Source organism: Triplophysa rosa, linkage group LG6 (genome assembly GCF_024868665.1).
Source record: "Triplophysa rosa linkage group LG6, Trosa_1v2, whole genome shotgun sequence".
Lineage (NCBI taxonomy): Eukaryota > Metazoa > Chordata > Actinopteri > Cypriniformes > Nemacheilidae > Triplophysa > Triplophysa rosa.
Window position 1 is genome coordinate 5400534 of NC_079895.1, and position 13651 is coordinate 5414184.

The window sequence follows — 13651 nt, forward strand, 5'->3', positions numbered from 1 at the left end:
GTCCCCGTGAACCGGAAGTTGTGATCGTTTTTACCACCGTATTCTGACACATTTCCGAGTGAAAAGGAATTTCAAAGGAGAAAATTAGTGGGCGTGTCTTGCGTGTTTCACTGCGAATTGATTAGATGTGTAAAAACAGCTGTTGCGTTAATTTTGAAATGAAACTAGCAGCAGACTGACTGTTGAAGGGGAGGAGTTAACAGATGCTCCGGCCAAGCCGTCTAATTTACGTCATTTGAGATAGTCATTTCAGGGCGGAAGTGCATTTTCAGATTTTAACTGAAGATTATGAGGGTACATGAATTTTAAAAAGAAAATGACCCACATTGATAAGCTATTTACTATAAACGCTGCAATATTTCATGAAAAAATAAGAATGGTCATTTTTTATTTCACTGGGACTTTAAAGGTAAAAAGTATTTGCAAAATGTAGTGAGTCAAATATGTTTTTACCTTTAATATATAAGAAAATTTAAAATCTATGCTTTATACTTGAGTCTAGAATAAAAATACTTAAAATAGTACTATCCATCTCTGGGATACGGACAGTAATACAGTACTTGAATAAGAATGGCGACAAGCAACCAACAACTGACAATTGAGGAGCACCACCAATGCATTAAACATCTACATGAACATTTTTTAAGAAGGGATCTCTTACAGTGTTCCTCATGAGACACACTCACCTGATTTGATGAAAAGGGTGGCACTACTGGAAGCCTGGCCCACCTCATTGGCAGCAGTAACTTTGTACGTCCCCGCATCGCTTGGCTTTGTCCATTTTATGAGCAAAGAGTGTCTTTCTCCCTCCACTTTTACAACATGAGTTGGGCTGCTCTTGATCTCAATGTTGTTTTTCTTCCAAGTAACTATGTATAAAAACACATCTTTACTGTTATGGCCAATGCTACAATTTAGTTACTTGGACTTGTTGAAATGGTTGTATTGTTGTAGTATTGTAATCTGTGGCTGTATTGTTTTTGAGTAACCTACAGATGTTGTTAATATACTGTTAAAGTTATTAAAACAGGAATACAGAAGGTACCTTCAGGTAGAGGTGTGCCACTGATGATGCATTTTAACACCACCTCAGCTCCCGTGGAGGCCACGGTGTCCTGTAGTGGAAACTCAAACACAGGAGCCTCTAAAGGATCCTCTCCTGCAGACACATACGAGTCATCTGAAGATTCTGCAACAACATATGCAAGAGATGTGTCATGTTTTTCCAAAACATACATGCTTAGGTGATAATCTGATTTGATGTTGCCTCAACGTTGACTTACCAAATTCAGGAGACATGGGTCTTTGTCTGCGTCCTCTTCCTCTGCTTCTCTGAGATTTTTCCACTCTACCAACTGCACTCTTTACAGTCTTATCAGTCTTTTCTGCAGGCGTGCCCGTCTCCATTGGCTCCTCTTCGATGATGATTTTTGGAATGGTAAGCCTAGGTGCTGGTGACAGAGGAGTCATATCCATTTCCATCTTCTCCTCAGAAGAGGAAGACAGAGACAACCTTGGAGGTTTGGGGGGAGCTTGAACATGGCACTCTTGAATAGCTACGGTTTCTCCCTGCACCAGAGGACTTTCAGGCCTTCTTTCCAATTTTCTTAGCGTGACCTCTAATGGCGTCTTCCTACCTTCTGCTTGTGGAACTTCCTGAACCCGAACAACCCTCTTTACCAATGGACTCTCAGGTCTCGGTTCCACCTTCCGTAACGTCATCTCCAAGAGATTTCTGGATGGAGATTCAGTTCTTCGAGAGCGGTCTTCAGCCATGGCAGTGATCTCAACAGTTGGAGACCTTCGAGGACTCTCCCTGCTTGGGCTCAGGCCACGAACGAGTCTCGGAGACCTTTGTCCGGGTAGATCAGAAGGTGACATGGCCTCTGGCACATTGGGTAATGAACCGTGCAGGTCTCTTCGCTGTCGAGATGGCGATTTCGGTGGCGAACGTTCATTGACTGGCTCTCTTTCTCTCCTCTCCCGCTCTAGCCGAGCACGCTCTCTATCCTGCAGCTTTTTAAGAACCTGAGGTGGGATGGGCTCCAACTTTCTTACAGGCTGCTTGCTCTTGTGAAGAGTGGAAAGCTGCTCTGTTGAGAAGGATCTCTTCATATGCGACTTTCCCACAAGCTTTTTGATGCGCTGGAGCTCCTCCGTGAACTTGTTCTCAATGTCCTGCACCTTCTGGGAGTAGTGAGGTCTGTCTTCCAGGGAAGCGGCCCTCTGCCTGAACATGGACCTTCTCTGAGCTACATCTGCCTCAATAACCTCACGGAGATCCTCTTTGGAGCTCTCTCTCGAGATACCAAGTCGACTTCCTCCTTCGTCAACAGACGAGGCTCTGTTAAATCCAACCCGAGAACGTCCCTCTGGGTTATCAATACTTCTCCTGTGCTCTTCAAAGTTGGAGCTGTGTCTGTTCAGCTTCGGTGCAAGTTCTTTACGGTAATACTCACTCACAGGGGTCTGAGGTGGAAAGTCTTGAGCACTACTCTGAGACATGGCTGAGGATTTGGGTTGCTTGACAGTCTCCTCAAACTCTCCCGTGTCTTGATATTCAGTTGGCACGACAGCTTTCCTGCGTGGGGCTAGGGGAGTGGTAGGGCACGAACCAGAACAGCCGAGCAAAGGAGAGGCAGTAGAACGGCCAATTTTGGGGGAAGGGGGTGGATGTGGGGGGGACTCTCTCAAAACTTCTTCAAATGGGCTCCTAAAAGAAGGTGTTCGAGGGAGATTTTTGGTTAGGGCATGGGTTTAATGCAAGTGGAGGAGCCCAACTGTTTGGATGAGGACTTTGGAAGAGGGGCCAGACAGGCTATTTTTACTGATGTGGGACATTAAATGGGACTGTGTACGTGTGTGCACAGGTGCATGAGTCTAATTTGAATTCTCATCTTTAAAAAGTAACATTCGGCAGCTGAAAGTGGAAGGTTTTGCAAGCTACAAAAATTCAAAATTTCAGGAGTAAATGAAGAAAATAAGAATGATAATGACGTTCTGTTTAATATAATAAATTATGACTGAAAAGGACGAATATATAAATAATAGGAAAATTAAAACACCAATAATATGTGTTTATTTTAATCATGTAAGGATGTCTCCCAGACATGTACAAAGCAACAAAATGTGCAAAATGGATGTAATATTAGCACATAGCAAATTGTGCAGACTAGCCTATACCTTCCAAAATCACTGGGCTAGACCACCACACGTCACTGGATATCTACAGGAATAAGTCAAAAGTCACCTGCCAGCGCTAGGAAGGAAGTTTTATAACTATATATAAGTTTTAGACACGTAGCTTCAAGTATACAAGTCAACTATGAAGTAAGAACACTGCAAAAAGGAGTCTATTCAAAATATGCACTACAAAATGTGTAAGGGGGTGTAAAAAAGCATCTAAATACAACTAAAATTGCTCTATATCCAACCCGTGTAGCTCCCTTCCTAGCGGGCAGTTTGACAAACTTACTCTTGTAATGAACATCCAGGTCACAATGCGTGAACGTCTTCCATGCAGCTTTAAAACCATGCATGGCAAAGCACAAATCTGGTTAAAATAGAGGGATGATCCTTAAAAAATGTCTGATGTTAGTAAAATATGACAAAACCAACAGAAAATCAATTCACTATAATAGTTCTGGAAGTCTCACTACCAATGGAAATCATTTCCAAATCAGAGGGAATAATACTCAACACATTACAGTGCTTTATATTATTACTTTATTTGAGATTGCATTAAAACACTTACGCTTGACTTGGGCAAAAAAACAAACATTGAGACATTATATTTTATTATAACGTTTCCTTAATCGGTGTGAATAACACACATCTTTGAGAGTTCTTGTAAGATCTATGCCCTCTCATAGTGTGCATGCGTGCAAGGATTCATGCTGCGCAGTTCACCAAAAAACAGCATGCACGAAAAACCAGGGGGAAACCGAAGGGGTCGGTGACACCGAACACAAAAATGTGACGCAAGCATGTTTTAAATGCAAACTTTTGGTAAGCTTCAATTTTGCATCGACTGCGGTGTGGGTAGAAAACGAAAAGAATTTGCACGTGGACAATGGGGTCAAAGGAAAGTATGAACTCAATGAAATAAATCTAGATGAGGAATGACAAAGGCAATAACGGAGCGTGAGGGAGGTGAGGTGTTATGCGTAACTAAATTCAGGCTCAACGTTCAACATCTTATTCTTATGAATAATTAAATTGCATTACATTATGAATGGTTTTAATGGACAGAAACTCCATCGTGACTAAGGTACAGTAAGGTAAACACTATTTTTAAAGTACACATATTATCTGTGAATGTGACACTTTCATTTTAATGTGAAGTGCACAGTACAGTAGATGTGTTCCTGACACTAAAACAGACTGCGTTTCCAAGCAATGGAAGATGTATCACCATATGTTTACTCAGCACGTACTATTTTGGAGATGCTTTGTCTTAAATAGAGTTTGGCCAAGAGCAGCGTTTCCTGAGACAATCTATTATTAGACTTCTTTAACAGCTCCTTAAAAAATGTCGACCCGCACAAAAGGTCATTGTGCCCTCAGCATCTCCGTTTAAACGCGATGTAACACAAGAGTTGACAGATTATAAACTGGCAGTTTTAAAGGCCAGGTCATTACCTGAGTAATGACGGTCGCCATCTCTGAGACAGAGCCAGAGACGTTCTCTGAAGTTATCAGAGTTTCGGGCAGACTGTCGTTACCCCTACATATCTTTTCTGATAGAAATGAGCAGCAAATCAAAAGCAGAACCAAATAACGAGGATGAGAAACAGAAAGTTATGGATAGCCGTGGGCTTGAAGGTACGTAAAGCTCTGTTGTTTAATATTGATAAGAATGGGATGAAATTAGAAATTTTGGGTCAGAGAGAAAGGAGAGTTTGAGAAAGAGGTGGGAATTGAGCTGTGAGTGTCACAAGTAACCCTGGATAAAACATGGCGGAGTGTTCTAGAGATGTGAATGATACAGAAGATACAATCAGTTGCTCTCTTTTCTTTCTTATACTAATGTATGATCCAAAGTTTTTGTTAATACAACCGTCAGATCTGGTCTTCGATTTACATTAAACTAGTGGGATGTAAAGAACGGTAGATTTGTAGTATAACAGCTCTGCGATATTTAATGTTAAAATATATTACATCGATTTTTAATGGGGTTTTTTTCACACCGCTGTGCTGCGGCGCTCAGTAATATGCAACAGATTCCACGGAGACGTTTTTTTTCCACATTTTCTTCCTCGGCAAAAAAACCTTCTTGTATTCTCACATGAATCCAGGGGAGTTTTAGAAGCGATTTCAACAATATCACAAACTAGTGAGATTTGACAAGATACCAAAGTCTGCAAAATGTTTATACATTGTATAGAAACAACCTTTACTTATGAAAACAATTGTGTTTGACTGTATTTTGATTTCTCTGTGAAATATCTGAGAAAATGACGTCAAGCTTTAAAAAAAGCAACAATAATTTCCTCCGGGTATGACGGCACTGTCATTCTGTGATCTTAATTTTTTTTACATCACGGCATCTAAATTGCAAACTAACAGGGCATGAAATCACTGCACTTGTTGAATGTTACTTAAATTAAAACTATGGCTAGATGAAAATATAAGCATCAACTATGCTAACGTTGTTCATTTCTACACTGCTCTACAATAATAAAATAATAAATGCAAATTTTAACAAAAAATGGCTGTGCTGCCACTTGCGAATGAGTCACATATAAGGCCTTTTGGCAGCTTACATACCGAAGCGCTTGCACTTTGTGGGTTGAGCTGAACCTCATCCAAACGCAGAGAGCCCACTCACTGTATCTTCTGTCATTCCTGTGGTGATGTAAGATGCCTCATGGGGCCACCACAACACACGGCTCAGATACTGAGAGAGAGAGAAGAGCAATCACAGCCTCAGGTCTCTCCCTTCCCAAACACTTACACTGGGCACTATGTTAGAGCGAGGGTCTCTTGTGACTCTGTGTGACCGGGGCTGTGGTTGTTTATCTATTCGTGGGGGATCTTTTGGGTCTGCTTATTGTGGGCTGTGGCAGATTGAGATTAGAGTTTTACTTACAGGGGTACAGAAAAAGTCCTTCCTCTATAAAGACTGAATGTGCTACCATAGTAATCGCTAGCTAAAGACACACTTTCCTCGGACCCCCACACTGGACGGGACAGATTGGCGCGTGACGCTCGAATCAGAGGCTCGACCCCTAGGTGCCTGATCTGGGTGCCCGTCGGCTCCCGGCTGTTGGCTTGCCTGGCTGACTGCTGCCCTGGTGCTCTCGATCCTAGGGCTGGTGCTTCTCTTTCCAACACTGAGGTCTCACCGCCTGCCCAGTGATCGCTCGCATCTGGGGCGACATCCATCATCCTTTGACCTATGAGACAACAACATGGGAACAAATAATGGAACAATTGAAGTTTATGTTAAAATCATTTTCTACTCTTCTTAACCAATATTCAAAAAAAGATTATTTATAAAAATATTTTATCATATTTTTTATTTTATTTATATATTTATGGGTAGTTGACAAATAAACTGTACATACGTCCTCTGGTGTGACTTCAAAAATAAATAAATAAAATAACAATGAAGATAAATCTCTCTTATGCTATTTTATACTATAAATATACTGTACACATGAATAATATCAAATATTATATTATTAAGAGTTTGTTTTCTAAAGTTAACTGTCATACCATAGGACACATGTACCATTTATTCGTCAACTACCCTCAATTTATTTGTTTTGAAAATTAGAAGCGCAAAATGGAAATAAACATGTTATTGTTGTGCAAAACCCTTCCTTAACATTATTAAGTGGCCACCTTTTTCAACATATTTTATAAAAATAATTATATAAATCAGCTCTAAATAAAGAGTAAATTCATCAAAACAACAATACATATACATACACAAGAAAATACTCCCTAAATACTCATTTTTTGCCTAGCACTAGTGTATAATATATGTGGATGTTATGAGCTTGTATTCAGAAGCCTGAGGATTAAAGCCCGGGTGTTACTCTTCAGCTGCAAGCTTTGTTTCCCAGATCCCAGCTGATGCTTGGATGTGACTGAATGTATTACACTGCAGTCAGGAAACATCCATCAATAACACTGAGCCCCCACCCACCCCTCTACACCCACCCAAACAGATCAAATCAATCACTCATGCCACCATGAAGTTCATCCGTGCCACCAAATCCTTGACACATATATCCCTTCATCTAATCTCTTTGTTGGTAAAACTGTGGGCTTTGATTTTGTAGAAATACTTTGGATCTTACGGTCATATGTCATGCGGTGTTAGAGCAGGTACATTATTCATTTCGTTGATGACAAACAAGCTAATTTTACAGCGAGATATCTCATTCAACCTCCATTGCTTGCAGTGTGTTTCTCTAAAATCTATCTTCGCTGAAAGCAGCACTGCACACAAGATGAATTTCAATGTTATATGCCGAGATCAAAATGGATATTTACACACAGGCCATGTTGTTCTCACATCTCTCATTTCTAAGCTGATATAAGCATGTCAAGTAAATATCACTCTTTTTGGTGGCTGTTCACAGTGATGAAAGAAATGGAAATATCGTCCAATCTGTGAAAAGTACACCACCACCTGCTATCCCAAGGAGATCATGAGAAAGCTTTTGTCAACGCAAAAGACAACTGAGATTTCTATTGCCTAAACTCGGCAGAGGGAGTAAATCAGCTGACGTGCACACAAACCAATCTATTCAACAATTGTAAACAATTGACCACTTCAGTATCAATGAGTATCAGCTGTACATGCACCGGTCTCGCATGCCTCACGGGGGAGCTCGGGAGCATAAGAGGATGAGCGACGGGACTGCCGACGAGAGAGGACCGGGCCCGGAAGTGTTAAGTTTTGTTTATGTTCGTGTGGCCAGCAGTCGTCCGTGAGGGGCTGCCGGCCTGTTTTTACTGCTATTTATTGTTTATTTATTTTGGATTAAAATGTTTAAATGTTCGCCGGTTCCCACCTCCTTCCTTCCGTTTTATTGAGCTTTGCTACATTGGTGCCGAAACCCGGGAGGAAGGAGGGGCATGCTGTTGAAGAGCCCTCGCCGCCGAGCGGCCTCGCGGTGCTGGGGAGTTCGGGCAGCGCAGACGAAGGACGTCCGCCAGCGGCTGCCCGAAGCGGTGGTGCCGGAGAGAGAGAGCTCGACGGGGGACAAAGACCTCGCTGCCGTGCACCTGGGCCGAAGTGGGGTGGTGGCCGTAGAGGAGGGAGCGGAGGAGTTCGGGCCGTTTGCCATGGGGAAAAAGGGGAAGAGCAGGGAACGGACAACTCACTGCCGGCTGCCCTCGGGGGGAAACCATCGCCGGCCGCCAGGAGGCGGAGGAGGATCGGGTCGCCCCGGAGCATCCTGCACCACCGCATAGCACCGCGAGGAAGAGCCTCTCGGCTGGGATGAGGACCGAACGACAGCGTGTCAGGGAACCGGACTATTTTTTTTTTCTCTCTCCCCTCTCTCGTCCCTGTCGCTCCGGGTGCTCCCGGCTCCGTTCTCTCGTCTCGTCGGTGCGTACCCCCAGGCGCTGGGGCTCTCAAGGGGGGGCCCCCCGGGGGGGAGTAAGCACAGGCGCGGTGGTACCCCCCGGCATGTGAGGGGCTATGGGGGTATGTAGCAAGGAAGGCGGGACGAGAGCCGTGGGGCAGGAAGGCGGGGCCGGTGGCGTGAGTGATAATGAGTATCAGCTGTACACGCACCGGTCTCGCATGCCTCACGGGGGAGCTCAGGAGCATAAGAGGACGAGCGACGGGACTGCCGACGAGAGAGGACCGGGCCCGGAAGTTAAGCTTTGTTTACGTTCGTTTGTTTGTTCGGTCGTTTTACGTTCGGCCTGTTTTAATGCTGTTTATTTATTTTTGATTAAATGTGTTTAAATGTTCGCCGGTTCCCGTCTCCTTCCTTCCGTTTATTAAGCTTTGCTACAGTCATCTTGTGTCAACTAGTGCAACGAACTAAAGATTTAATAGGAATTAATTGGTGCAATGCGTCACAACATTTCCTAAAAACCTAGCATGTCAATAGAGATTAACAATCAGTCTTTAAATGATAATAATGGGTTAAATGAGTTGGCCAAGCAATTGATGTTTTTCTTATTACATACAATAAATCAAAGCCATCAAATAACTAATATTGGTTCGATCGTTTTGTATGCATGCTTTGTTATAGGATAAATCTTAAAACAGGACTGTATAAGAAGTAAAGAATTCTGAAGGTATATTTACCTGCAGGCACACGTTGGGCCTCATCTTGAAAACCTCTGGCCCCTTCTTTACCTTCCAGGGGTATTTGTGGCTCAGTGGCTTCGTCTTCTGTAGTCTCGGAGTCTGAGAGAGAAATACCACATTAAGCTACAAACCAAACCAAGTGAGTCATAATGAGAACCGATCAAAGCTTTGTAAAAGTTGAGTTCACGTGAGAGCACGTGTACAGAAGAGATTAATATTGCTGATATAAAAATCTAAATTCATAAACATACTTTTGAGCAAAATATTACTTTATGTAAGGAAAAGGGTACCACGCTAGAGGAAAAGCTGGAGTTGTCCCATAGTGATAAATTAAATGAGTAAATAAAAATGGTGTTTGAGATGGGTGGCATGGTAGAAAAACAGAGGACTAACCACTGTAGAGAGCACAGAGATAAAAACAAACATTACCATAACTTTGCTTCCGACAGGAGCGGAAAACTTCACTTCCATAGTGGCAGAGGAGAAAACGAGACAAGACATCACCGTTACTATATAGGCGAATCCCAGCCTCGGTAAAGCAGACATGCAGCTACAAACTGCTGAATAAACACATTCTCCTGATAGCTTTTTGCTGACAACTCGCCTAGATTAACTGGCCTCGGCTGACTGGCAACTTGCGGTACAAAATCACTGCCATCTGTTTGCGTTTGTTTGCCTCCTATTAACGATAAACTGCTAGAAGGTAAACAAGCACAATTTGCGATCCAATGGTTTACCATTTTAAAATGTTGGAGAGTAGTTTCAAGTAGCTATACTGCCGTAAAGGCATTGTTGAGTAAAGTAATGCACTTCTGTTGTTTTGTTGTTTTCAACTGTGTTGTTTTTCAAGGACAAGCTGTTTTTATTATGTAGCTCTGTAACTGCATATTTAGAGAAAAGCCGAGAGAGCATTTTCAATTTTTTTCTTGGTTCTATGGCAGACTTTTAAGGTGGATCCGAATATTGATTCACATACATGCGGCAGTTTCGTCTTTTTATAGCAAAATATTTAGGTAAAATCTTCTGATCACCACAATATTTTTTATTCTTACATAAAGTAGCGTTTATTTATAGTTATGATATTGTTGTGTATTTAAAAATATATGTCAAATTTGCACAACTGTTACATTAACATTACTGTATGAGTAAGCTGGAAATGTGTACTTTAAAAGTAACTTTCCAAACAACAGTGACTGCAGTAAAGAGAATAAAAAACAATGTTAAGTGTTTTTTGCACAATACAGAGAAGGTTTAACAGAGTAATTTTCCATTCAACACTTTAAATGTATAGTTTATTTAAAATACAATGAGATAAACTACATTTAATAAAATGAGACATGTGAATTGACAATGCATACATGGCACTGTGCTATTTGTAAATATGAATAACTATCAGAGACATTTCAATCTATAACGCTCATATGTAATAAAAAAAAATTGGAAATGATGTAGAAGAGCGTCTTTTACAATGAAGAATATAACACAAATAAATTCTGCATGTCTGATCAATTATTTAAAGCATGGTTTCAGTTTAAAGAGCTTTTATACTGTAGGGTGCCACGTCTAAATCTCATCACATCAGTGCAAATGTGTCAGCAGTTTGTATAAATTGCTTCAATGCTAAGCACTGCTAAGTTATCTGCATTATTGATGCCGAGATTAATGTGCCTCTGTACATAAAGTGGATTGATTCATCATTCCTCTTTATCGGAGCGAGCATACAGACAATTTCAGAAAATCTGTCCTGCAAGACCCGCTGAACCCAATCACACAGACGGTGGCAACAAGCACTGACATGACTACAACAAAATCACATCAAGTAATACAAAAAACAAAGGAAATAACAAGACGCAATCATTTATTACAATTCAATCGAAACAAGAATATCAACAACAAATTGTGACAATTATAAAAAATATTTAAAACCAAGGATACATTAACTGTCTGCTATTGAGTTTGTGGGCTGATATAATGCACACTAAATTGATTTATAACTATCAAACATGAATATAAATGACATTCCCATTAGTAGTCATTCATAAAGGAGGGGCTTGATTCTTAAACTCATTACAATTATATATGCTGTATAGCACAAGGGTGCTCAAAGTGATAAATGCACGAATAACTATGTAATATAAAGCAATTTAATGCAAAAAAATCTAAAATCTTGCGATTTATTGTGATGATGCTCCAAATATCTGTGCAGTGTGCACACTCATGTATACTCAAGGTCAGAAACAAACAACTTTACCTTTTTTTTAGGCCAGATGTATTTTAGCAATGGCCCTCGCTGTATTCTGTCTTAAAGGTCCAGTGTATGAAATTTAGCAGCATCTAGCGGTGAGGTTGCGAATTGCAACCAACAGCTCATTCCACCCCTCCCTCCTCCCTTTGGAAGCACTACGGTGGCTCTCACAGGACAAAGATGTCGTCACGTTTTTGCTTCTTTGCCGAAGGAGATAACGTATTTACGAAATGCGCTCTGTAGAGCAGTTTGTCCATTTAGGGCTACTGTAGAAACAACATGGTGAATTCCATGTAAGGGGACCCGCGGTGTATGTAGATATAAATGGCTCATTCTTAGGTAATAAAAACATAACGCTTCATTATGTAAGGTCATATAGGACATATATATGTATATCACATTGCATTTCTGTCAATAGTTCCTCCAATAAAAATACACATTGGACCATTCGATTTTATTGTTCGCACTAGAAAAAACAATAATGCATCCTTGGTTTTAAATAAAGACCAGACACAGTAGATGACTGACAGACTCTGAAGCGTTATTGTAAAATCTGTCTTGTAATAACCTGTTATCTATAAAGCCAAACACACCATGAGTAAACCGTCCAAATGTTCGATTAGAGTGTCCGGTCTTCTGAAAAGAGAGAGAAAAAAAAACATTTTAGAGCATGCTCACAATTATGAGTATCACTTCAAACTTAAAGTGTGAGTGTTACAAACAACCATAACAAGCAGTTCAAGAGGAGTCTCCAAAGTAGAGAAACAAGAGCATTAATAACTACCATTTGGCTAACATTTGTGCCTCTGGTCGGTCTTCGAAAAAGCATGTCCGTCTTTGCTCTGCTAACCTAGATTTTAAATATAATGTAGGGCATTCAGTGACTGAAAGCTAAAAAACTGATCTAGTTGGCGTGCCTGCGTGTCACCTTGGATAAAACGCATCTGCAAAATAACAAGTATGAGAGCATCACTACGAAATGCTTGATGATCTAATTCTGCAGCAGAACTGTCAAATCTAAGATGCGCTTTAAGGCATGCAATTTCTTCCTCCATTTCTAAACATATTCATCTACGTTTAGTGGAAAATTGAATGTGATTCCCAGTAGCTTCATATCAACCTGCACCCAATTCTGGCAATGGATGGAACGTAAACCGGAGAGGCACTGAGGACGCAGTGGGCAGCGGCTGTCTGTCGCTCTCAATCCATTAGTTACAGGCAGAAATGAAATCCTAATGGTTGAGGCGCAAGTCATTTCAACCCCTTCTTTTGTGAATCAACTTCCTAACAGCATTAGCTAAGGATGGCAGCCATCGGTTTTAGACACCGTTGCTTGGAGGTTTGCAGGGCAAATAAAGGAAAGGGGGACATGGATGAAGTGTTAGCCAGCCATTTGAACGTATTTGCGTGAGCTCAGCTCTTTCCGCTGCTGTAAAGCAAACATTTACAAGGCATTAAAAGCTTTAAATAATTCATAGGCGGAGGAGAATTCTTGTAGATGTGATGCCAGTTCATTTGTCATTAACCTCCAAGTTTGCCAGCTTAATGGATGAAAAAGTCAGTTCCACTCCACAGCACAAATGACATGCATTATGCAAAATATCTGCATTCCTGCATTGCGTTCATTAGTCAAAGCTTAAAACAGCAGCTCAACTGCCACAAAAATACAGATGATGGTCTATCCTTTATGAATAATACACATAAAAAATACACCTCTTCTGTAGCGTTTGTGTGCTACAGACATGAATGATCTCTGATATAACTGATGAATACATTTTCAGAGAAAAAGACATGAACTTTTTTGGTTTGTTTCACTGTCTCGCCATTTTATTCGGAAACCTGTTACTAACAGAGGGCCCTCAGGCTTCAATTACATTCTCCAAACTGACACTTATCCAAAGTGTCACCTGCCAAATCCACACTTGCTCTTTTGACTGTGAGCAGGCCACCAGGAGAGGATCTTCATCCAGCCATCTGTGCCGAGAAGAACACAGCGACGCTCATCTCTCTGGGCCAGACAGCAGTAAACAGGATTCACCCACTCTATTCTTAACATTCAGTCATTGAATTAATATTAGGGGTGTTACAGTATACTGGTATTGACAATAACCATGATA

General features: G+C 41.1%; 1 protein-coding gene across 9 annotated transcripts in view; it reads right to left on the minus strand.

The window, feature by feature from the left end:
• Window positions 1–13651, minus strand: part of spegb (striated muscle enriched protein kinase b) — a 73235-nt gene that overhangs the window by 32965 nt on the left and 26619 nt on the right. For 2 of the 9 annotated variants that reach the window (XM_057335405.1, XM_057335396.1), the window contains exons 2-6: window positions 9287–9388; window positions 6278–6398; window positions 1284–2713; window positions 1046–1189; window positions 687–869 (exon numbers count right to left, since the gene is read on the minus strand). In XM_057335405.1, the coding sequence (XP_057191388.1) occupies window positions 687–869; window positions 1046–1189; window positions 1284–2713; window positions 6278–6390 (1870 nt within the window). In that variant the 5' untranslated portion in view covers window positions 6391–6398; window positions 9287–9388. Of the gene's footprint in view, window positions 1–686; window positions 870–1045; window positions 1190–1283; window positions 2714–6277; window positions 6399–9286; window positions 9389–9718; window positions 9754–12102; window positions 12171–13651 lie in introns of those variants that run through there. The other 7 variants (XM_057335401.1, XM_057335399.1, XM_057335400.1 and 4 more) reach the window with 7 other exon arrangements.